General features: G+C 37.2%; 1 protein-coding gene across 12 annotated transcripts in view; it reads right to left on the reverse strand.

Moving 5' to 3' along the window:
- Positions 1-26,920, reverse strand: part of COBL (cordon-bleu WH2 repeat protein) — a 343,248-nt gene that overhangs the window by 8,977 nt on the left and 307,351 nt on the right. For all 12 annotated transcript variants that reach the window (XM_074283615.1, XM_074283610.1, XM_074283605.1 and 9 more), the window contains 3 exons: positions 21,830-23,748; positions 20,414-20,533; positions 12,784-13,050 (listed from right to left, as the gene is read on the reverse strand). In XM_074283615.1, the coding sequence (XP_074139716.1) occupies positions 12,784-13,050; positions 20,414-20,533; positions 21,830-23,748 (2,306 nt within the window). The remainder of the gene's footprint in view (positions 1-12,783; positions 13,051-20,413; positions 20,534-21,829; positions 23,749-26,920) is intronic.

Below are 26,920 nucleotides of genomic sequence, written 5' to 3' on the forward strand. Positions count from 1 at the left end.
TTCTGGGATCATTGATCATTTGAAGTACTCAAGAAGAGAATGAGTAAAAAAGAAGCAAAATGCAAACACTGTATGAATATAATTTCCATTTATGCTCCATTATTGATTACAGAGGATGAAATAAATAAATTCTAGGAGGGTTGAAGCACTTGTGGGAGCATTAAATAATCTTATATTCCTTAAATAACAAAAGTTGGACTAGATAACGTCCAAATTCCCTTCCACAGTTGACATTTAATTCTAAGAAGAAATTGGCAAGATCCTTCAGAGCTTGTCAATATTTGCTTTGATTGTCAGTGGTATCAATGTGAAAGTGGGTATCTAGAAAGGTAATAAAAAATAGATACTGGGAAAACATGGATTAAGATCAAAACATGAAAAAGATTAAGCAGATTTACAAATCTGCTACTGCCAGATCTGTAAACAAATTTTAACTCTCAGGTTTGCTATGAAGATAAAATGAGAAAATGTTTGCAAAATACTTTGAAAACCTTAAAGCAGGGGGAGGATTCTGGGAAATGGTGAAATAGGTTAGTAAATTTTAAGCTCTCCACCTTTTCCCCTCAAATAACAAATTTGTGCCTCATGGTGAATATAAACTGGAAAAAAAGTCAAGAAAACTTGGAGCAAAACAGGAGCCCTTCTGGTACAACCCAAGAAGATCTGGAGAAAGAAAGACCCCAGGCTGGAATCAAGCTGTATGAAGTACAAACTCTCCTGGGTAGCTCCTCAGAACCACCAAGTGGGGACCCTGTAGCTAGCTGGGTTTGGCTGGAGCCTTAGCAGGAATCACATAAACATTCACCTCCAGGGCTGTGTGACTCCCATGTTTGAGTCTGGGAAGACTGAGGGAATCTTAGCAGAAAGGCAGAAACAGCTGTGCTGCAGAGAAGAGCTCTTGGACAGGAAGGAACCATTGTACTGGGAGTGCAGAAGCAGTGGGACAGAGAGGCTGCTGGCTCTGGGCACTTGTAGAAGGGTGGATATTTTGATTGGGGTTTCAGGTCAGAGAGAAGAGCTGAAGTGAAGCTAGAGATACCATTCTTCCACTCCCCAATATGGTGTTTACACTAATGCTTCTCATTAAAAAAAATGAATTGGAAAAGAAGAAAGAATCCAAATACAGAAACTTACTATGGGAGCAGGGAAGAGCAGAGTTCCTTTTCAGAGGAGGACACTGAAATTTGAAAAAAAAAAATCTTCTCCTATCCCAAAGAGTAACACTAAATGGCTTCTTATCCAGAGAGAATTTATAGAACTCAAAAAAAAAAAAAAAAAAGAATTTAAAAATCAAATAAGAGAAAAAACTAAAAAAAAATCCAAGAAAAAAAGATTATGGAAAAAAAATAACCAACTAGAAAAGATACAGAGTCTCAAAGATGAAAATAAGTTTTTGAAAATTAGAACCAGGCAAGGGGAAACCAATGAAGCTGTAAGAGACCAAGAAATAATGAAACATTATAAAGAATGAAAAAATAGAAGAGAATGTGAAACATCTTATAAGAAAAACAACAGATCTAAAGAATAGATCAAGAAAAAGAAAATACAAGAACAATTGGACTACCCTAAAAGTTGTGACCAAAAAACCCCCAAAAAACCCTTCGATACAATAATGCAAGAAATAATCCAAGAAAAATGTCCTAGAGTGATAGAACATGAGGGGAAAGCAGAAATAGAAAAAAATCCACTTATCACCACTTTATTGAGACCCTTTTGGGAAAGCACATAGGAATATTACTGCCAAATTTTGAAACCTCCAGATCAAAAAGAAAATTGTGCAAGAAACAAGAAAAAAAAAAAACTCAAATATGCTGAGGCTAAAATTAGAATTGTACAGGATTTAGTAACAGCCACAATAAAAGATCGCAGGTCCTGGAATCATGTCTACTGACAATCAAAAGACCTAGGCCTGCAGCCAAAAATATCATATCCAACGAAATTATCCATAATATTGAATGAGGAAACAATGGATATTCAACAAACTTGCAGAATTTCAGGACTTACTATGAACCAAACCCAAACTAAATAAAAAATTTAACATAGAAGAGTTATTTCAAAGATCATTCTCAAGGATGGACAGATTGTTTACTGTATGGTTAAGATTGATATCAGCATTAGGGTAGCTCAAAAGATTGGGCAGAGTTAAGGTAAAACTATTAATTATGCTATACAAATGAGGTGCAGAGGAAGAATAGACACAGAGACATGAGAGGCAGGCTTGTGGATCTGAAAACCTACTCACATCAGAGAATGGCTCAATAGGGAACACTACCTACATACCATGAAATGTATAACACCCTCCAAAAGCTATAAAAAAAATTAAGGGGGAAAGGATGAGTGGATGGGGAAGCAAAGGATACAGGAAGAAGACAATGGGTGTCCACCATGGGTGGGGAGAAATTAAGTAATAACAAAGCAAACTAAGGAGCAGAATTAAAGCAAAGAGTCAGCAAGGATAAGACAGAGATATGTATGTGTATGTATGTGTGTGGGAACAGGGTGTGTGTGTGTGTGTATATGTAAAATATATCCTTTCTTAACTATAGCTTGCTTGGGGCAGGAGGGGGATGAAAAGGGGAAAAAAAGAATAAAGTAAAAAAAGTTACACAGCAGAGAACAAAAAAAAAATTACAAGGAAGTAAAGATGGACACTCATGAATATAATCTCTTCTACTAATATATATGCTTTTTTGACTTGGTAATTCACTGTTATATATTTTGAATCCTCCCTAATGTTCTGCTGGTCTCATGACAAGGTTCTCTTTTGTTTTATTTTATTTGTTTTGTATTTCTTTTATGTTCTTTTTTTTCAATTCTGCTTTTAAAAACAAAACAATTTTAAAAAACCTTAAATCACTACATAAATGCTATTATTATTATAGAAATGGACAAGATTTATAGAAGGTGAGAAGACATAGATAAACTGGTGTCTATATTGTTGGGGGAAAAACATAAACCTATCAAAATATTGAAGAAATATTTTCATTCTAATAATTTTTAAAAGTATTAATATTTATTGTATATGTATTTTTAAAAGTCTCAATTTAGATAAGGGGAAAGATAAACACTGAAATGGATTTTGATGTTAAAAATAGTTGAAGGAAGGATTAGTAGCGTGAGAAGTGATAGTGCACTGCTTTTTGCCCTTGAGGGTCCTATGATCCATCTAGAAGAACCCCCTGCAAACTTCCTTTCTAAATAAAAAATTAACTTTATTGCAAACAAAAGTAGTCTCTTAATTCATCAAAAACTCTTTGACCCTGCCCAGGAATTGCTGACTTGTATTCCATTCCTGGCACCCTGGAGAAATCTCTCTTAGCGATGTTAAGACACAATGTTAATGCAAAACTCAGGTGCTAGAGAAGTGAAGAAAAAAAGGCAAGAAAAGGAAAAGGTGCGTTATTTTAGCTTCTTAAAAACAGCTTAAAAGAAGGGAAGTCTTTGATTCAGTTCTGATTTAAGTAGTTTCTGGCCATGACTTTTTCAACATTTGTTTTCACGGATCTGGATGAAGACATGGAAAAGGGCATGCTTTATGCAATTTGCCAAGGACATAAGTTGGGAGGGGGAACTAACGTGATGGACGAACTCAAAACCATGTTGTCAGACTTGGAGCATCCACCTTAACTAAGAATAGGAAATTGAACAAAAGTATATATATACACTTTTGAAAATGGATAATGGCACAAATACAGACTGAGGGTGAAACTTGGGTTGGCAGCAGTTCATGTGAAAAAAGACCAAGGTCCAATCTCCAAAACAAGAGATGTAACATTCACTAAGAGCTGTGTTGATCAGAGCACATCGTTCTAGATATTGTATTCAATTCTGGGCACTACTCATTAAGAGGAAGTGGACAATCTGAATAAAATCCAGGAAATAATGATCAGGATGGTGAAACCACGTTTTAGGAAAAAAATTGAAAGAACTTAGAGACTATTAGCATGGGGGAAAGAAGACTTGAGACTGAGGGAAGATAAAATAATTATCTACAAATATTTGAAGAGCTATCTTGTAGAAGATAAATAGATAATCTGTATAGCTTCAGAGGATCAAATCACAATAGATGGATATGACCAACTTCCTCTTTTAAATAGTATAACTCCTTGAAGACAGAGAATGTTTCACTTTTGCCCATGTATCTGTAATGTGTTGCATTGGGCTTTGAATATGTGCTTAATAATAATTGTCTGTTGAATTATTTAACTGACTTGGATTTTTAAAAAAGGAGACATCTACAATGGAGGTTAACTACCAATGGAATTTTGTGTTGTGTTTGGTTGTTTTCAGAGGTGACTCTGTGTAGCACCATTTGGAGGTTTTCTTGGCAAAGATATTGGGGTGATTTGCCAATTCTTTCTTCAGCTCATTTGACAGATGAGGAAACTGAGGCAGACAGGGTTAAGTGACTTGCCCAGGTTCATACAGCTAATTAGTGTCTGAGGCCAGATTTGAACTCAGAAAATGAGTCTTTCTGATTCCAGGCCCAGCCTCTAGCAGAGGTATAGGTAGACAAAGTGATCTCTCCATCACTAAAAGTGTTCAAGGAAAAGCTAAATAGCCTTTGTCTTAGAGCCTATGTTCTTAATTCCTTCCTTAGGTGGGAAGTTAGAGAAGGCATCCGTCTAAGGTCTTTTCTCACACTAAGATTTTGATTACATAAGTATCTGCCCAAATACGTTGAATAATTTTGTATTTGTCTTGAGAAATCTATCTAGCTTCTTTATTGTTAGGTTGTCCCAAGTAACGCCTTAATATTGGAATTTGCTCCATACCAAGAGGCACATCCACACTTGTCCTAATTTCTAGATTAAATAAGGAGAAATTTTTCACATGTACAGCATTGTACAATGAACTAGATTATACTTGCAAAGACAAATCTATTCTCAACTTAATCATCACCAGTTTATGACATTTTAGAACTTAAGTGGACTTCTCAGAAGATCTGTGATGCAATGTCTTATTTTTTGCATGGAGAAGAGATTAAATGACTTATCTAAAGTAAATCACATAGTTAGCTAGAAACACTGGTGTTGAATTTATGTCTACCAACTTCATCAGGGGTTAAGTAGCACATCAAAATGGTGTCCATGGTGCTCTTTTCTGGTCTAAGAGCACTGGTTGAACAAACCATTTAGCTGAGAACATTGTGTAAACAAAAGCCTTATCTGCCCTTGTAAATCACTAATGGATACCAGCAGATCATTTAAGCCTTGGTGCATATGCATATTAAAAAGATACTCTATATATTCAATAAATTTAGTTGGTTTAATTTTCAGAGACAGCAACAGATTACTATTTTCAAATGATCACAAATCCAGATTTCACTCTCTTTCAATCACATTCTGAGAAGGACACCCAGATTTACATGTCTTTCTTCTTTTGTGCCTCAGGAACCCTGGATTTTTTACAGCTCCTGGACTGTTTGTTCAATAATTACTCAAGGGGCAGAGAGCAGACAAGGTCAAATCCTATTTGTATTTTTATGCTTGACATAAGCAGGCTCCTGATGTGGGAAGAGAATCACCTGTATTTGCAAAGAGTCAGAGGTTTGTAAAATAGACATGAGTTGCAAAAGTCTGGCCCAGAGTAGATGTCTGTCTCCTGGATGTGATACTAATCTGCTGTAAGACTCTGGGCAAGTCATCTATGTTTTCTCTGCCTACTTTCCTCTTCTGCAGAACAAAAGATCAAATTCTCATTTTCTATATCTCCAAGGGCTGCCAAGAAAATTTCTTACAGAACATTTACTTTGAAGGAGAGAAGCTTAGACATATCAAGAAAAAATGCCCTATCTAAAATTAACCTGTAAGAGCAGAAGACTAACAAAAAATGCCTATTATAACTTATTTATTTTCATGGTAGTATTTCATTTGGGCATTAAGTTTTATTATTAACATGAAACTGCTGATAGGAAACAATTTTTGTTCAGTTGTTTTCAGCTGTGTTTAACTCTTCCTGATCCCATGTGAGGTTTTCTTTGCAAAGATACAGGAGTGTTTTTCCACTTCCTTCTCCAGCTCATTTTAGAGATGAGGAAACTGAGTTATTATGCTATCTATCATCTATTATTGTCTAATCTTCTTTAGAACATGTGGCTTGAAATTATTTTTCTAGGTTTGATGATGAATTTGTACCGAAACATCAGTACTCTTGAATCTGTCTTGCACATGACTGAGCTTGCATCTATGTGCATGGGCCAGGTTAAGGTTCTATGAATTACTACCTTGGAACAGTTATTCTGCAAGAGAAGCTTATTGATTCCAAGTAGGGTTGCACCTGGAACCCCTGTGTTCATTAAGGATTAAATTTCACCCAACTGAGTCACCCTCCCAACTCAATCTATTCAAACCCAAGCAGCATTTATTCTCTTTAGCATATTTTGGACTATTTTTAAATTTTATTGTCCCAGTAAAGAGATCACTTTGAATTTCTTTAAAATATTTCTAATGATTCATTTAACTGTGGTTTAAATGCTCTGTTTTGGTGAGCTGACAAACTAAAAAGACAAATATGATGTTAGAAAAGCTATGGATAGTAAGTGAAGCAGGCTGATTCAGATTTAAGATAACTTAAAACTGTATCTAGAAGCCACGTGGGCCGTATCCAAGGGAATAGTCCAAGGACTATTAACAAGGTGTATGTACCTCATGGTAGCTTTAAAATCAGCAATAATAGATGCTTCAGCTTAAGAAGATAGAAAATCAAGGATGGAGAAATACTAGGGGTTTACATAAGAGCAAAGTTCTCTTTATCAGGAGACCGATTCATTGTCTTTCTGCTTTTGTCATAAGGTGAAGAAAAATGTTCTTACCTGGTTATCGGTTGTCCTTCCTTCTCTAAGAGGACCATGACATCAGGGAAAGGATGCCATGATATGCAAGTAAATTAGATTTAAGTGAGGGAGGCAAGGTCACCGGCCTCACTTTTTCCCCCAGAGACATCTGGGTCTAGGGGCAATATACACATCAGAATGACTGGAGATGGCCTTGGATACAGTGGAAGACCTTAACCTTATTAAGCGAAAATCTTTAACAGATCTCAGTTCTATTGGGGAAACAATCAATGATTAAGGCTAGGTAAGAAATGAGGCAGAGAATGGCTTCTTTTATCTAGTAAAAACAAAGAAAAAACAATTTTTTGGGGAAAGACCCTCAGGTTTTCTGGCCAAAATAGAAACAACTGCTATTTTCATTCATCTAAGCCAATCAGGTCTCAAACAATGACCAAGCAGGGCTTGGACTAGGACCTATTGTTGGCCATAGCATGAGAGAGTCCTTTGGGTTTAAGATATGGTTGACTAGGTAAAAGAGGCCATTCTCTGTGGCCTTAAAGACCTTAGCTTAAAAAGGTCAAAATCTCCCACATCATCCATGACCTGTATATTGCCACTGAACCCAAATGATTCTCGAAGACAAAGCAAGGATGGTGTCTTATCAAAAAGAATGGATGTATAAAAGTTATCTGAGGCACTTATGCTTCTTTTTATTCCAGAATATATAAGCTTGGCAAATCACTGCATAATCATTTTTCTCAATAAAATCTGGACAGTTGAGAATGTTGGATTCAATGAAATTGAATCTTAGGCTCACAATTAATAGAATTTTAGAACTAAAAGGGCCCTTAGTGAAGATCTACTAAAACTCTCTCACTTTGCTCAGGAAACTGAGGCCCCCAAAGAAATGAGTTCATTTGAGCTTTGTCATCACTTGTTATTTTTTAGAGTGATTAAAACATTAAATTAAGATGGTGAAATAGAGTTTTAGTAAATTGTGTAGAATTGGTAATGGAGATAATTTGGATAAAAGTCAAAGATTCCAAAAGAAATAGTTGAAAAAACCCAAACTTGTTTTAACTTAGTCTCATGTTTATATACATAAACATAATATGACATGTTTATGTAAATACTTGGCTGTGCATGGATGTACATATATAGTGTGGTATGGGAGACAGAAAACTCTAGCCTCAGAGTCAGAAACCCTTAGATTTCAAATCCTATCTCTGGCACACACACACACACACACACACACACACACACACACACACACACACACACACACGGTGTGTAATCATGGGCAAATTACTTAAACTATTCTGGCAGTTTGCTGAGAATTTGTTAAAGAGGAGTTGCTGGTTTGCCCTGGCAGAAGGAGGTTTCCTCAAAAGGTATTCCATTGATCAAAATACAGATCTGGAAAAAAATCATGTAATTCAAAGATCTGATTTAGTCAGCGTGGTACTCCCTCTGCCATCTCAATATCTCAAGAGCTAAACAGAAGGTCTTCAGGAATTTCAGTAATTAAAAAGCTCATCATCCTCTTGTCAGTCCTTGGTTATCAGAAATATATTTCCTCAATAGACCTACAGTCAGAGTCTTTCCACTTTAGTATGGCTGTCTAGTGCTTGCATTTTTCTGATAGTCTATGAGAACCAAGGATCACTGTCATGCAATGCTGAAGCATCAATGGGGATTTGAGTGACACAGATATACATGAAATATTGTAAACTTAACATGGGAAATAAAAAAAATCCACAATAAACCTGCTTCTTCTTTCCTTACAGATCTGCCAACATTTTCCCACTTTAGAGGAATTTATACTGATAGACCTATTTATTTTTCAAAGCCTATTTCCTTTAAGAAAAAAATTGACAGTCTGTATTTATGAAGCAGAAGGGTAGTGGTGGAACTCACACTAAAACTTTCTCTGTGCAAAAACATGCATAAGAAAAGCTAGCAAGGGATGGCATTAAGCTAGACTAATGAATAAGCAGGTTCCACTGGAGCTAAGTATGAAAGACTGATTTAAGCTTGGTAAGGAACTTGGAACCAAAAGACAAGAGAGGGAAGCATGAGAAACAGAGCAATTATCAAGAAAACCAGTCCACAGTATGTTCCCAAAGCCAAACAGAACGGAAGGGAGAAAAAGAAGGAAGAAGGGAAGAAGGGAGGAAGGGAGGAAGGGAGGGAGAAAGAAAGAGAGGGAAAAGGAGGGAGGGAGGCAAAGAGGGAGAGAGGGAGGGAGGTGGGGGAAGAAAAGAAAAAAAAACATTTATCAAGCAGTTACTATGTGCCAGACAGAATGTAGAGAATACAAATACAAGGGAAATTATACTCTCTGCCTGTAAAATACTTATATTCTGATGAATAAAGGAGTTGAAAATGGGGAGGGATAGTATCTGGTACAAGAACGTGGTTTTGAAGACAAGAACAAGGTTGGGAGGGGAATGAAGGTCCTTCTACAAAATGGAGACTTTAGGAGGAATATACCAATGGGACTGAGAGAGATATACCATATTGAGAAGACTGCAGAGGTAGTGGGATGCTACAGGGTGAGGCGGTCTTAATATCTGACAAAAAAAAAATATTTAAAAGCAGAAAAAAGGAAACCGCATGCCGAGGGTCTCACCTTGCTGAGCTGTGTCATAATGTTTTACATCACATTCCGCAGAATTGCCTAACTGGAAGTCTTGTACTCTGAGCTGATGTGATATGACCAAAGGATCCATAATTTTGGCAGCACAAGAATTCCCTCCATCAATGGAGAAAATAACCTTCTACGACTTGGAGGATAAATCTGAGAGAACTGTCTTCCACACATAGAGTTTAGGTAAACTGTACAAAGTCATATGATTAGCTAGCATAAGGAATGGAATTTGAATCCTAACTCTAAGTCCAGCATCTTATCCATTAGATAGACTGGCCATACTTCTAATAGTACTCTTAATATTATTTCTTATAGAAAAATAAGAAACTCTGCTGTGATCTGCCTTCAGTATTGGTTTTCTAGTGTAGCTAGTTATGTGAAAGTTTTTCTAACATGGTGGTCAGGTTAATGGAGAATGGAAGGAAAATAATGGCATCTCATCAATAAGCAGGGTATTTTCTGTATTTAATATTTTTCTCTTGAGAGTGGATAATGCTTAAAATGCTAAAAAAGGAAAGAGATATAAATGAGTGATCATGAATAAAGGTTTGAAGTTCAGTTTAGATAAAATACTCAACAGTTCATTGTCCTCAGTAATTCTTATCTGAGATTCGATGATTTGTCAGCCTGACTGAAAAAAAAAATTGCCCGATAAAAGATATGCTGGATAGATTTCCAGCCCTCTCTGCTTTGGGCTTGGACTCCAAATGCCACATGAATCTTTCCCACAATGCTTTGGGACTTTTGGTGTCCAGAACAAATGAAGAACTGGGGGGGTGGAGGATGTTATAAAATGAACTCAGATAAATTCCTTCAGATCCCATAAAAACTTTGCTTCAAATGATGGGTCAAAGTTTGGGTCATTGTACATGCACACTTCCCCAACTTAAGCTGGAGAGTAGACATTCCCTGCTGAGAGAGCAACTGATCTGTTTATGGGGCAATTGGGCCACATTTTCTCCAGCAAGTTCTATTTTGTTCCAAGGAGATCTGTCTAGATGAGAAAGAGTAGGGTCAGTTAGGTGCAATGTCAGCAAAGACAAAGACATTAAACAGTGTCAAGAATGGCAGGCCCATCATGTGCCTCAAAACCAGACTTCTCAGAGAATTGCTGAATTGGAGAGTTGGAAGATCAGCAAGTGCTTGGTCCAGAGAACATATGAAAGGAGAGAGAAGCCACCATCTCTTGAGCCAGTCCATTCCACCTTTGTTCATGCTGAATTATTTAGAAGAGTTTTTTTGACCTTAAATCTAAATTGACCTTTCTATGTTAAATCTAAATTGGCCATTCTGCAACTTGGCTCTATCCTCTGGGGTCCAACTGAGTGAGGCTGTTCCCTCCCTCCACATGACAAGCTTTTAAATGCTTGAAGACATCTCTCATGTTCCCCTTGAATCTAGAATTGAACATGCTGAGTTTTTTCAATTGACAGTCATGTAACATAGACTGAGGGCCTTCATCTTTCTGGACATTCCAGCTTATTCATGTCTTTCTAATACTTTTTACTTCCAGAATTCAACATCATACCCCAGGCAAGGAACAGGACAGTGAGACTTTTAGCATGGGCCAACTTGTAACCTGCTTAGGTCATCAGAAATAAATCACTCTGGAGGCATTCAAGCAAAAGAGGCAAAACAATAATTACAAAAAAAAATTTCATACTATTTTAAGATATCATCAGATCCTGGATTTTCTAATGTATTTTTAAATTGTTGAGAACACTATTTAAAAAGATGCACAATTTTTTATTTTTCTCATTTTTTTCCTTTTTTATATGATTTTTCTCGAAAAGCATATTTGTGGAAATATGTATAGAGCAATGACATATGTTTAACATAGACTGGATCACTTGCTGACTGGGGGATGGGGAAAAAGGAGGGAAAAATCAAAACACAGGATTTTGAAGGGGTTAATGTCAAAAATTATCCATGTAAATATTTTGAAAATAAAAAGCTATAATTAAAATAAATATATGCTGGTGACTAGAAAAAAAAAGATGCATAACAAAACACATTGCCTTCCTACTTAACCTTTCCCCCTTTTTAATCAGTTCCAAGTGGTGCAGTCAAAATCATCCTTCTCCTTTGCTAATAAAAGTTTGTGATTTTCCTCCTGAAATAACTGTGCTTTTGTCACATGTCCCTTCTTTACCATAAACTTGTGCTACCTTTTTGCCCAATTCCAATGTAACATTAATTGCTTTCTTCAGTCTGCTCTCTTCTTTCAATCTACTTTCCCCATGCTCTTTAGTTAGTGTTTTCATGCTCACAACCATCCCCTGAAGTTTACCCGACACATTCCCCTCTTAACAACTTTCTTAGTCAAAAATATTCTATCTAAAAAGTCATGGGAAAACTGCCCCACCAACACCTTCATGACTTTGAGCTATGGTTATGTTATCCCTATAGTTCTTGTCAAGTAAGTTTAAATTCCTTGAAATCTGGGAAATGTACTTTTTACAGTTACATTGTTCAATACCTAATGCAATTATTACTCCACACCGAGAGTTTACACTTACAGGTTAAATCCTGGTATCAATTACCAAGAGAAACTTCCAAAGAATTTGGCTACTGGTTAGCTTGAGAGGCAGGGCTCAGAGGCAACATGGTGGAGAGACAAGAACATGAGATTTGGAGTCAGAGGAAGTGATTGCTACTTTGCACTTGTGTCACTGTAGGTAAGTCATTTAACTTCTCTTAGGGTTTACTATTCTCATTTGTAAAGTGAAAGTCTTAAACTAGATGATCTTCAAGGTCTCTTATGAGATTAAATCATGAGTTAGATCCAGTCATGTCTTAATGGAGGGTGAGTATACTCTACATGGCTGATTGGGAAATGGGAAATGTTCCTATTAGTATTAGACTCCATTGGGAAACTCTGGCTCTGGGGAATTACAAGGATTGCTTTTCTTTCTTTCTTCTCCCCTTATGATGGAAGAGAAGGGATGGAATGGCTTTGCCCAATTCTAGCAGGCTCATTGTGCTGTGTTTTTTGTTTTTTACTCATGATAGAAAGTAATGGTTTTGCTTGATTCTTGATTCTCCTAGGAGGGTCACTGTAGGGTGGATATAACTAAAGGCCCATTCACTCATGAGCCCATTAGTTGTTAGAGTTTATGAACAGCTTCCCTCCAAAAGCAGTGATTTCCCCAGAAATATCCCTGACTTTTAGCTTCTTCTTGATGATCATTCCATTGTGAATTTATCTCTGTCCCATTTTGTGGAGTCAGACATGGAGTTCTGCACACAGAAGATCATTCTATATTTTACCTCTGATATCTAATGGCAGGATACTTAATGTTTATTTTTAAAATGCAACTTTTTGCTAATAAGTGATTACAAAATTGATTATGTGTACCTTTTTCAATCTCGCAGCCCCTGTGCCAGAACGAATAGCATCCATGAGGGCCTGCCTTGCATCCACAGGATCGCTGATGGGGCCTGTAGGGAATTTGGGCGTTGTCTTTGACATGGTAGATGCCCTGGAAACAAGGGAAGGCAGTGGTGGTGCTACGGGTGGGGGTGGAACGGGAGCCTCTTCTCCTCGAGGATGGGCTTCTGCAGCTTGTTTGGAAAGGGCTGCTTCTCGGAAGCTCTGAAGTTCTCCCGAAGCTAAAGATGAGACCTATCAAGGAAACAGTTAAATAAAAAATGACCTGGACAGTCCAAATACCCCCGAAGTTCAAATGGTTCAATGCCATTCAGGCTCTAGAACCTTTGTTTATCCACTGGCTGAAACATCTGGTTCTAGACCTTTACATCACTCAATGAGATTGATTATCACATCAAGGATTTGGCAATGACTTCATGTCAGAAAGGCAATTTACTATTTTTCTGAGAACTCCTCTATCTTTTAACTTTCCTTGGCAGTCAAGAACAGCAACTGAGGCTGATTAGGAGATATTACTCTTAAAATAATCCATTAGAGTTAACATCCCACTGATCCAGCTGCTTGCTGCGTTCTTGGCAATGGCTGGTGAATTTTTTGGATTCCTCAGTCCTTTAAGGAACAACTACTGGCATTTATGCAACACCTTTATTCTTTAAGTCTCTTTATTTATTTCTTCTATGTTCTTTTTTTATTAAAGCTTTTTTATTTTCAAAACATATGCATGGATAATGTTCAACATCCATCCTTGCAAAACCTTGTGTTCCAAATTTTTTCTTTCCCTTTCCCCCACCCTCTCCCCTAGATGGCAAGTGACCCAATACATATTAAACATGTGTAATTCTTCTATACATATTCTTCTATGTTCTAATAGGACCAGAGTGATTCCTTGGTTGACCAGTTGAGTTTTGGAAACACAGCTTCCAAAACTCAACTGGTCAACCAAGGAATCACTCTGGTGAAGCTGTGTTACCTTATTAAGGTCACCAAAGAAGTACTACAGAGTAATTAATAATTGCTCATATCTTACATGGGGATTTACAATTTACAAAGTGCTTGGTTCATATCAGTGTGCAGTTGTGGGAAAAGGCGTGGGTTTAAAGTCAAGAAAAATCTGGGTTTGAAACCCACCTCTGACACTTAGGAATTGTGAGATCATCAGGGACATTTCATCTTGGAAATTGGGATATCATCTAAAGAACTTAATCTCAGTGTTGTTTTCATTTCTAAATGTAGAATGTTTTTCCTTTAAATCACTAAACAAATGCCTGCTATTTATTATGGTTAACTTTGAAGTATGTAGTAGTCTTGTGATGCAGTGGAAAGAGTGCAGGATTTGATGTAAGGCTCCGAGTTTGAATCATAACTCTATCAAAATACTTCTGCTATGACCTTTGGGCAAGTAATTCATTTGTTTGGGCCTTGAATTGCTCATTTGTAAAATGAGGGATTTAGAATTAGCATTAGGATTCTTCTTGGCACTTGGTAGATATGTTAATAAATGCTTACTGACTGGACTGATCTCTAAAGTATATTCTGACTAAATTCTCTAAAGTCTATGCTAATACTTAACATCTCCATGATTCTTAGGAAATTGAAGTTTAGAGACATTATTGGACTAGTTATCCATAGAGTCAGGCTCTAACCAGAAAACAGGAATATAATGCTTTGTAAACCTCAAACCCCATGTAAATGCAAGTTGCAAGCTTCAACATCTTCAGTAATGGAGGGGATGGAAATAAGTTTCAGAAATGACTAGAGACAATTCTGTCCTGATGATTGCAAGCCCCCTGAAGGCAGAGAGAGCATCTTATTTTTATTTCTGTCTCCCTCTCCTCATTAGTGTCCAATAGTAAGTGCTCTGCACATAGTAAGCACTTAAAAATTGGATTGAATAAATAAATGAATGAGGTCAGTGGCCGATGCTTTTATACTTTATAAACATTTACCAGTTGCTCCATTTTAGGTGGGTGACCCTTTAAGTGCCTATGATGTCAATCAGCTGAAACACTTTGATGTCAGGATAGTGTATTCTAAGCAATAACAAAATCCTCTCTCCTGGAGGACTCTAAGATAAACTGTAATTGAGTAGCATCTGGCTAACAATCCAGGGATAATTGGGCTCATTAAGTCATTGAGAGAATTGGACTCATTAACTTATTTATTCTCACACATCTAGTAGCTTAAATGAGAGAAAAAAACAACAACAACAAAGCAAGACATGCTTTGCTACCATTTAAGCTATAACTGCAAGGAAAGATAAGAATTTAACTATATTGTCCATATTTAACAGGCAAATTTACTGAAAGGTAGAATGTTGATTCCAATAATTCCAGAAAAGAACTGGAATGAAATTTTTTTTTTGACTCTTTTGTATGCCCAATGCAGGTAGCATACTTAATAAATGTTTATTGATTAAGAGGGAGAAGATCCAACGTTCAGATTCTGAACTGATCAATCACTTATTTGTTTTGCTTCCTTTGTTTCCTTGATTTATAGAAAAGGAATAAAAGTACTTGTACTATCTGCAGTACTGGGCTGCTGGAAAGATGAAATGAGAAAATGTTTTTGAACATTCTTTGTAAATTACAATTTACTAAGAACAGAAATGGAAAAGTGGAAAACTTCACCTCATCCAAACTCTTCAATTAGCAAAGGAGGAAACAGGTTAAGCTCCCAAGGTTGAATAACCAATCAATCAAATTAGTATTTATTATTCACCTCCCATGAGTCAAGCAATGGAAATACAAAAATGAATTAGAAGTACTCCTTACCCCTGAAGACGCGTAATATAGAGACTAAATAAGGCAGATAGATGGTGTAGGGGCTAGAGTATTTGAAGTTATAAGACATAAGTTCAGATTTTTACTCATTTACTAGTTGTATGACCCTAGGCAAGTCATTTAAGTTTTCAGTGCCTGAGTTTCTTCATTTATAAATTGGAACTAATAATAGCACTTTCTTCCAGGGTGTAGGTGAGGATAAGATGAAATAACTATTGTAAAGTGCTTTGTAAACTTTAAAAAGTGTCATTTAAAAACTACTACTATTAATTGTCATTGTTTTCACTAAATAAAAAAAAATTACAAAGTAGTATTGGAAGGAGGGCACTTGCAAATGGAGGGTGGGGATCCGGAAATATTTAATGTAGAAAGGTGGTACTTTTAAAAATGTTTTTCATTACTTTTGTTTCCTTTTCCCTTTCCCTTAGAGGCATTCTATATGATAAATAGCATTTTTAAAGACAAAATAAAAGGAAAAAAACAATCAATATATTTTAAAAAGTGTGAAAAACGGTGATGGGCAAGCTTGTGGGTCTCCTATCTCTCCTAAGGAGTGGTTTGGGAATATTCTCTTATATCTCTTCTTTTCAGCCATGTTTATTCATTATAATTTTGCAACATACAATTCTGTTCTCTCCATTTACTTATTGAGTATATAGTTTTCTTGACTGTGCTACTGTTGCTGCTCCTTTGTTCTCAAAAAGGACCAATGGATCACAGGAGAATGATGTCTTGATTTGCAAGTAAATTAGAATTAAGTAAGGCAGAGCTGAGCTCTTCTCAAGAGTCAGTAGAGTCCAGTGGCAAAACTTCAGGGCTATTGCAATGACCTAGGATGCGGTGGGAGACCTGGGCCTTTTTAAGCTAAGATCTTTCCCAAGTTCAATTTTGTTTGGAGCAAAACTCATTCAGCAATTATAAGCTAGGTGAGAACTGAGGAAAAAGATGGCTTAATTTACCTTCACATAAGAATCAATCTGGGAGGGAAGCACATTCAAGAGTTTTTGGCCAGAAGGATAAACAGTTGCTATTTATACTCATCCTCAGCCATCAAAATAAAGTGCTAGTGAGGCTTGGATTGGGACCTATTATTGGCCAATCACTGACAGCCAGAATGATTTGGATTTAAAGGCATATTCAAGTAGCTCATTTGAATCCCAATGGGCTTTATCAAAACCTGTTTTTTTGAGAGCTATATTTCAAGAGATCATAAATGAAAACTACATGAAACAAAAGACTTGTCTGTTTTTCTTTTGAAAAGTAAAAAAAAGCAATGATGAGTAAATAATTAGGGAAGAAAAAAAAATCTAGCCCTAAACTCCAAGATATCTATTGAAGTATAAAATCGAAATTTCCATTCCTTTGGACAGAATACCTAAATGTGAGATATGAAGAGAGAAGGAGTTTCTTAAAAGAAGTGAACAATTCGAAGAGTGGATGATAAAGATGGAGCAAATTCCAAGAATAAGGAACCACGAGTGCAAAGACATGGAGATAGGAGAAACAGTTTGGCTGGGCCATACAGGTCTACAATGTACAATGTGGCTTGGAAATTAGGTTGGAGTCAAGTTGTGAATATTGTGGAAACAACAAAGTGTAATAAGATCAAAGCCTAGATTCAAAGTCATGTCCTTTGAAGGTGGTATGGTGAGTAGGGCATAGAAGGAGAAATCAGAAGTAGCTATCTGTAAAAATGAGGTTGGACGGGGTGAACCTGCTATCTTTTATCCAGGAGCCAATGAACCCAGATCCAACTTTTAACAAGCATCCTGTTAAATGTAAGGAAACATAGTCTTTCTCATCCTTATATTTTTAACTATTCTCCTCCATCCCTGAAAGGCAAGATGGAGGAAAAGAGCATTCTGTAATTTGGAAGTGTCAGCACCAGTGGGGTGGAGTGGCTATTGTAAGAACCTTTGGGGGTGGAGGGAAGGAGTGTCACCGGATGAAAAACTGTGAGAACCACTATTCAAATGAACTATAGGTCTTTGCAGCCTAAAGAGCCCATAAATTTGACTTTCACTTTAGGCCACGCCTAATCCAAAAGGCAATTAGAATTCTAAGACTTCTTTCAACCAACAATTGAATTGTTTTAAAGTTGGAAGTTAACCCCTAATAGACCAGTGAGAGTCTGCCAGACTCAGATCCACTCTCATAATTTCACTGGCTTCCTTTTGCCTTACTTTTTTTTTTTAAATTAAAGCTTTTTATTTTCAAAACATATGCATGGATAATTTTTCAACACTGACTCTTGGATTCCAAATTTCCCTCCTTCCCCCCATCCCTTCCCCTAGATAGCAAGTAATCTAATATATGTTAAACATGTCAAAAATAAATATATACATATTTATATTGCTGCACAAGAAAAATGAGATCAAAAAGAAAAAAAATGAAAAAGAGAACAAAATGCAAGCAAAAAGAGTGAAAATGCTATGTTGTGATCCACATTCAGGTCCTACAGACTTCTCTGGGTGCAGATAGCTCTCTCTATCACAAGATCATTGGGCACTGATGGCTTTGTTCAGTTGCATTCCTCAATTCATTATTTATTAATGTTTTATCATTAGATGCTATTCTGTAAGTGTACTTAAGCTTCTTTGGGGGGGGGTCTATGTGACCTACAGTTTAACTAGGAACTCAAGAGAGAGGAATCATCTTCAAATTCTGTTATTTGTCAGCCTCTCATGATTCTGGATGTAGAACTTAGTCTTTCTGACTCCAAGCCCAGCACTCTATCCACTGAGCCACCCAGCTGTCTCAGTAATTGACACTATTAACACTACTGGATAAATTTTAGGGGAATGTTACGTTAATCTTTTTAATTCACTTCAAAGTTCTATGGTCCACAAGTGGGCAATACATAGCCTGAGGAAGGGGATTTCAAGAGTAAACATCCCTCAGCCTCCAGCATTCTCTTTTCTGGGCCAGTCAATCAACAAGGGTCAGGCACTGTGCTACTGGAGACACAAAGAAAGACATAAACTGCTTCTGCTCTCAAAAAGCTCACCTTCTAATGGAAGTTGAGAAAGCAATTAAAAGAAAGTTATTGAAACAATTCAGGAACAAGGCGATGAAGACCTGAACTAGAATTGTAGCTGTGTGAAAGGAGAGAAGAGGATGGACATTGTGAGGAGGAAAATGACCAAATGTGACAACCAGAGAATGGAAAATGAGGACTCCAGCGGACACCATTCATCTACCTGAAGCTAAACAAGACACAAAATTAGCAGAGCTCTAGGCCAAAGGACCTTCCTCTTCCCTGTGACTGAATGAATATGGTGGATTTCTGGGAAAATGGCAGCTGAAAGTGATTCCACAATGAAGAAACATTACTAGTATTTATGAAGTCTCTATTATGTGCCAGGCACTGCATTTGGTGCTGGGTTTTCAAAGACTAAAACAGAACAATTTCTATCCAAGAGGAGACATATGTCTGAAGATAAACACTGACACTGAGAAGTGCTCCTCAGTGCTGGAAGTCATGAAGGCAAATGGGAGGTCCAGGGTTCTCTAGGAACCTCAGCTGTTCCACATCCTGATGCTATGCACTAATCATCCTCCCTAACAACATCCTCCTGCTCAGAATTTCCTTTCCTTTATTCCAGATCCACCTCTCTGGCTCCCTTCAGGTGCTAGCCTCTTCCAAAACTGCCTTGTATTTATTCTGTACCTACTTCTTAGAAAGAAGGCCGTCCCAAGGGCTGTGCTAGCGGCTGCTCTTTGGGCTGACCGCACGTGCAGGCTCAGCACTCAAGCTCTTTGGGGATGGCCACCATGCTGGCTGCTTCCTGCTGTGTGGTGACTTAGAACTATAAAGAAATGTCACTTTGGTATGATGCAGAAAATCCTATAGAGTCCTTTCATTAGAAAATTGTCTTGCTTTCTCCCCACCCAAATCCACTTTTATACTGAGGCAGCAGTTTTTGCTCCCTGAATCTCTCCTAAAATCACCTGCAAACTCATGCAATCCTTGCATACATTGCCTGAGAACCTCTCTGTCTTTCCCAGGGTGGGGAGGAAACAATGCATCTGTTTGAAGCTACATTTCCCACACAGGTTTCTGAGCCTTTCCTCACTCGAAGGAAGCTGGGTCTGAATAAGCCATTCTATTAAATTAGATTAAATATTAATAAACTTACATGTTGTCTCTTTTGATAAAATGAAAGTTTTCTGAGTGTAGGTTGTATCCCTAACATTTAGCACAAGGTCTGGCACATAGTAGGGGCTGAATATTCTTATTGATTGGTACTTATTGATTAGTGGGATACTTCTGCTTTCAGAGACTGAACTCAGTGGTTTAGGCAGTGAGAGGAGGGAAGTCCTTGAAGCAGAACCATGTACTTTTGTATCCCTAACATTTAGCACAAGGTCTGGCACACAGTAGGGACTAAATATTCTTATTGATTGATACTTATTAATTGGTGGGGCACACAGTAGGGGCCGAGTATTCTTATTGATTAGTGCGATATTATCCTGTTTTCAGAGACTGAACTCAATAGTTTAAGCACTGGGAGGAGGGAAGTCCTTGAAGCAGAACCATGTAACTCTGAAGGGATGGGTCATGCAAGAGTGTGCAGGCCATTGTTTGTCTTTGGGGTAGGTGAGGGATGCTCTCTGCCTAGAGAGACCCAAGCAGAAAGAATGCTGAAGGCAGAAGGACCTTCATTAAATGTCTGAATTCTCCCTTCCCCCTCCTCCCATCCTTACCTCTTGTTCTTCAGCATCTGCCCTAGAATATGCCTAAGATAATCAACAAAATATCAACTTATTCAGACATGATGCTATTTAATAATAAGGAAGAGTTGCTCTTTCCTTACCTTCTTCAGGCTGCTGGCACCACTGTGACCTCTGATTGCTGCTAATAGGGCTGACCTTTCACTCTCAGGCTCGATGTATGAGGGTTTCTTTAGACTTCCCTCTGGGCTATGTTCCGAAGTCTAGAATATTAATGTTTCAACAGATTTTATTCAGTGGTTAGAAAATGTTTATGAAGGCACAAAAGAAAATCACTAAATACTGTTTGGGGCTAAGTAATTGTTCCCCCCCCCATTATACCTGTTAGATTATATTGAAAATTTCTACACAGAATCCTGTTTTTATAATGACCTTTAACTATTTACAGTCATGTGGTATTAGTCATTAACTTCAATTTCTTTTCTCTTAATATGCTCCTCTCTTATTTTCCTTCCTGGTATAGAAGGATGCCATTACATAATATAACAATATATTGATTTATAGCATTTTAGAGTATTTCAATCTAGAGTATTCTATTTATTGAATTATAGAGTATTTATAGAATCAAAACAAGCTCTTGAATAATATAATAGAGCAAGATGGTTAATATAAATTCTTTTGTTTTTACATCACCATATTTTTAAAACTTCTGTCATTTAGTCAAGCTCAGAAAAGCACCCAACAGGCTTGGAAATTTGTTGATTATTGCCTCAGTACAAATCTACACATTTATTAATCTACAAAGTTTGTAATCTACAAAGTTATTGATTGGTAGATTATTCCACTGCCCTGCTCTTCTGCTTCTAGAGTCAGGGAGAGGTAAGGAAATTCTAATCCACTCAACCATCTCTTTTGGTAGCTAGGAGATATGTGTAGAGATCTGGACATGGGGTCAGGAAACTAGCCTTAGATACTTACTAGCTATGTGATCCTTGTTAAGTCACTTAATTCTTGCTTGCTTCAGTTTCCTTAACTTTAAAATAAAGATGTAATAAAACCTCCCAAGGTTATGTGAATAAAATTAGATAATATTTGTAAAGCACTCTGCTCCCTTAAAGTGCTATATAGATACTAGCTATTATTAGCAATGCTATTATTGTCAATGTCTTTAGTCAACTATTGAGGGATCAGGTTAAATTATAAGAAAAATAATTTCCTAGGCTCAGAAAAGTTAAGCTCAGCCTAGTTATAATTCCAACTTTGTGGAATGGAGAGAGAGCTGGTCTAAGTGCTGAGAAAATCTGCGTTCAACCTCTGTCCCTGATACATAGTTTAACCACAAGTCACTCAACCTTTCAGTGCTCTACAAAACTCTCTAAGGCCATGAATTATCAAGAAAATATCAGCCTGCCCTGGAAGGAGTTACCCTATTGAGGAGTTCCCTGTATCACTGAAATCACAGGGACAGTAGTCGTCCCTTTGTCCTACAGCAGGAGCAGGCTGACCTGGAGACCTCCTAATACCCCGCATCCACAGCCAAGCCTTCCCCTTCCCTTTACCTTTCTGAGTTTTTCCTTTCCTCCTGCTGTCTGAATGGCTTCCATCAAAGCACTGTGCAGTGAAGTGTCTTTAGGTGCTGGTTTCTGGACAACAGGTTTGAATTTCTTCTTGGGCCCAAATACAGTCGCCTGTAGGGGACTCTCAAGTTCATTATCACGATCAGATAAGACATCTGGTCTATCTTCTCTTTTCAAAGTACCCTGGCTGTTTACACCTGCATCATTCTGATTGCTACTGTTGACACAAAGCCACTTAGTGGTACTGGAAGCAGGGCCACTAGAGGTTTGGAATCCTGGTGACTTTGCAGGGACCAAAGAATTTGTATTGTCTGCCCTGCCTTTTGAGTCACATTCAGAAGTGGTCTTTTGGTAGCTGTGTTTTCCATTGGAACCACAAACTTCCTCTAGGGAATAATCAGTACTGGGGGAAGATTTAGTCGGTGGTCCATTAATTCTTTGCCTGTAACTGTCTGCAGAACTGTTTTGAACAGGGTGCTTGATATTTGCTCCTATGTTTTCCATCTCAGAAGAAGCTCCAGGGGTAGGTTTAATCGATTCCTTTCCATGGCCAACCCAACAATCAGAATAGGACCTCTTGGGGTCATTTTTGGATGCTTTTGTTAGAGGAAGGGTACTGCTTAATAGATTCTCATTTTCAGAAGGAGGCGCTAAGTCTTGTCTGGACTTCCTGCCTTCCCATCTGCTCGGCTCTCTCTCACTCTTGCTGAGGGAAATCATCTTGACCGGAGGAGTTTCCATCCGTTTTGCAATCGCAGAGGCAACATATTGGCTTGAAGTTCTTCTCTGAGGCTTCAGAAAGGAGAGGGCTTCTCCAGTAGGGTTCGCTGATGTGGCAGCTGGTGCTTTTGCCTGAGTGGTGCTGGGGACCGAGGCAGGTGGCTTGCTTTTTTCCAGTTCAGAATTGTTTTCACCCACTTTTTGGGCAGCCATCTGTGATGGTTTTAGCTTTGGGTCCAAGACTTCTGGTTCTGCTTTGAGTTTAGTTTCTTTATGATGTTGTTTTAATGGCGGAGTGGCCACAGCTCTTTTAGCATATTCTAGGGGTCCATCAGGATGTCTCTCTATGGAGTTTGACCTCCAGAATTCCTTTACTTTCCCAATGGGGAGTGTCTCCATTTCCCCAACAGATGGTATCAAGGTAGACTTCTTCCCATCCACATGCGGGCTAACTAGATTGCCTAATTCATCTATCTTAATGGCACCAGTTGAAAGGGATACCCCTCGATCATAGCATTTCATCTCTGATTTTGGAGGAACAATTTTATAGGTTGTAAGGCCAGCTTTAGGTCCTACTGGGTTTTGGCTCCGACAATACCATGATGATGGCACTATGAGATCGTTTTTATCACTGGTTTGCTTTTCCATCATCAGTTCTGAAATAATTTTCTTTGACATGTGGGACCTTTGAATGCCATTTGACTCATGGCCCTGATGGTTTTTTTCTTTCAAGCATGGGTCACCCATTGGAGGTTGAGGAGTAGAAGAAGCCACGTTGGGCCTTAGTTCACTTGGACAAGTATTTTTGCCATTGTTGGATGGTATCAGATCTTTTTCTTTTTTCATTTCACTTGAAGAAACATAGGATTCAAATGTGTTCTCCCTCTTTTTCACATGTAGATTGCTGGGTTTTGACTTGTAGGACTGGTCATACAAGGGTTTCTCAGTTATGTAGGTTGCTTTATTAGTCATATGTTCCATATCAAAAGAACCTGCATTATTGTTTTTATTGATGAAAGTCCCCAGATCCACAGGATCGTCTAAAACTTCCCCTATAAATGTCACTGGAATTGTGTAAGCATTATCTTTAGGGACTATAGCCTCTTGTCCATGGGGACTGAGCCCACCATTTGTGGAGTCTGTTAAAGAAATGGTATCTGTTTCATAACTATCTTCCATATCTGGAAAAAAAAACATAGAAAGGAATATTTTCTCAAATTGGCCCCAGTAATATAGTTCCTATGCCAATTCTTCAATGTAGTCACAACCATGAGCTTGATTCCCTTTGGTAACATTTGTATAAGATATTTACATACATTTACAAGTCATTTTAGTTTACAATCTACATATATCCTGGGCCAGATTCTCATCTTACATAATGTGATGGGAGAAATGTTGGCAGTTTGTGATGTTTCCAGGTGAGGTGCTTAGTTAAAACAACATTCTGCCATTGTTTTTGCAGTTAAAAATAGTTTTCTAAATCTAACCCTTTGTTTAAACAGCTTTAGAGCATCAACATTCGAAGTTCATTTTAGGTTTTTACCTCCTAGTTCCTCATATGATATCTGAAGTAAAGCAAAATAAGACACCAGAAAGCTTGTTCCAACTATCACGCCTTAATGAAATATAGGGTGACAGCTTGAGTATAAAGGAACAAAATCATTATAAACCTTTTCCAAAGCCCTAAATTATGAAGCAGGCTCTAAAACACTGAGATTGTGGCAAGACTGATTTAGAATTTTCACATATAAGAACAAATTATGTGTCAAATAAGTCCATCATTTGTATAACTATCTGAATTGGCCAGAGACATAGTCTATAAAGTAGCTTATTGAATATATTTCTTTTTTATTAAAAATTTTTATTTACAAAACATATATGCATGATTAATTTTTCAACACTGACTCTTGCAAAATTTTGTGTTTCAAATTTTCCCCTCCTTTCCCTCATCTCCTCTCCTAGATGGCAAGTAATATAATCCATGTTAAAAATGTTAAAATATATGTTAAATCCAATATATGTATACATATTTATATCGTTATATTGCTGCACAAGAAAAATATTGAAGGTATTTCAATAAAACATGATACAGTCTGTTATTTTCCTTCTCAGTTGTACTGCATTTGATTTCCATTTTTGCAACTCAGTTTTGAGTTTTGCTTGAGAGAATCTAAATTCTTAGAATAAGATTCTCTTTTGCTCTCAATGTATTCTTAGAATAAGTTCCTTAGTTTCATAGAATAGTAAAATATAAACACAGGTTTTGCATATTGCATTCCCTGACCCTCATCCAACTTTCCCTATTATAAGTTCCTTGAGGGCACAAGCAGTTAGCTACTTGGAGTTATTATGTTATTTTGTACAAACTCACTATCTTCCCCTCACACTACCAGCTCCTTTTGGGTAGGGATTAGTTAGTTTTGAGCACAGTTCCCAGAAAATAGTAAGTATTCAATAAACACTTGATAGATATTGTCTTTATATTACCAGCAGAACACTGTATACACTAGATACTTAATAAGTGTTCATTGATTTAAATGGAATTTACATTTACCTTTCTTTTAACAAAAATTCATTTTATAGTATTAATTTTAGTTCTATAGCATTAGTTTAGTACAAATAAAAGGCAGTCTCCTGCTACTGGGGAAAAGTGGTTCTCCCTCATTAGAGATCTTTAAGCAAAACTGGATACTGTATGAGGCATTTGTATTTGGTCCTTGAGAACTTAACCAGCTCCTGGCATACTAATATTTATTCATTAATGATGCAACCATCTCTCAAATATCCATCTAATCGTGTTATTCTAATTCAAACTTTGTCTTTTGCAAAATCCTATTAAAATGACATTTTTCTAGTACTTTCCTGACTAGTCCTCATATCACTCAGTATTGAGTTTTGTTCATTTTATCATTTAGCAAAAATTTCTTGAGTTTATGTTACGTGTGTAATCTACTATGCTGGCTGCTGGCAAGAATAAAAAAAGATAAATCAGACAAAAGGCTACCATCAAGGATCCCAGAGAGTGGAGTTTTGGTAAAGGAAGATGCACACAATGAACTACAACCAAAAAATACAATTAAAAAATAAAGGATATTTAAAATACCATGATATTTCACTTATCAATGAGATCTGGGAGAGAGGAAGGGAGATGAAGCAATACTTAAAAAAGAGACAGCAGCTGAATTCCACCTTGAAAGGTAAGTTTCCAAAAGGGAAAGTTGGGCCTAGCACAGGGAAGGCATTCTAAACCTAAGATATGAGGATGGTATGAATAAACATGGAAATAGAAGAGAGCTAGTGTGTGGATGGCAGAAACAATGCAGTTAATAAACAGTGCTAGATTTGATATCAGGAACACTTAGGTCCAAGTCTCACCCCAGATTATTTACTAGCTCTTTGACTATGTAAGTAAGGCACTCAATCTCACTGGACCTCAATTTCCTTATCTGTAAAATGTAGTTATTGGATAAAATTATTTCTGAAATCCTTTCTACACCTGTGATCCTAAGTCATATAGTCTCTTTGAATCTCAAAATTGCAATCAACAGTTTAAGACACTCTAAGTTATCTATGGGCTATGGGCTATGCTGATGATGGAGATAATTCCCATATGCATGAAATCAGAGGCCCTTAACATTGAGATGTGTATTTGGGAGACGCTGAGAATTCCAGTGTAGACCACATTACTTTGTACTTATTTATACGTTATGTGATACGTATGTACTTTGTTCTCCATTTGGAATGTAAGTGCCATGAAAATACTTGGCACTCACTGGCTATATTCATACACAAGATGGCAAAATAATTTCATAACTGTTCCCAATTGTACTTTCCAGTTAAATCAATCTGTCATGATCAGTCTTCATAGCATGTGATTAGCAAAGACTCCAAGACACAGTTGCTGCTGACTATGGCTTTTTCGTTTGACTTAAAGTTATGGTTGGAACAGTCCTGCAGCTGTCAAATTGCCATGAATGTAGATATAGGCTGGATTTTCTACTTTTCAACAGCATCTCATATGATATTTTTCACACATTAGCTGCTCTGTGAACTTTACTGACTGATGAACAAGTAGAAGTTATATGTACAGTGCTGTGAGTTCAGTTATTCTGAATATAAATCATCAAAACTCCCTGTTGACTATATTTTGCAGATTTCTCAGTCTGTTTCTTATTCTTTTCTATATGTTTCAATGATCCTTTTGTTTCAAAGCTGTTTTCCTTGTTCACTGAATTGAATTAAATTTCCCTCCCTGAAGTTTCCCATTATGGTGGGAGAATATACCTTCTCACCTCCATTACTCTTAGAAACCAGATTTGGAACTCTGGTGGCGTCTTCAACTATAGAAGGACT

The sequence above is a fragment of the Sminthopsis crassicaudata genome, chromosome 1 (genome assembly GCF_048593235.1).
Source record: "Sminthopsis crassicaudata isolate SCR6 chromosome 1, ASM4859323v1, whole genome shotgun sequence".
In the NCBI taxonomy this organism is placed as follows: Eukaryota; Metazoa; Chordata; class Mammalia; order Dasyuromorphia; family Dasyuridae; genus Sminthopsis; species Sminthopsis crassicaudata.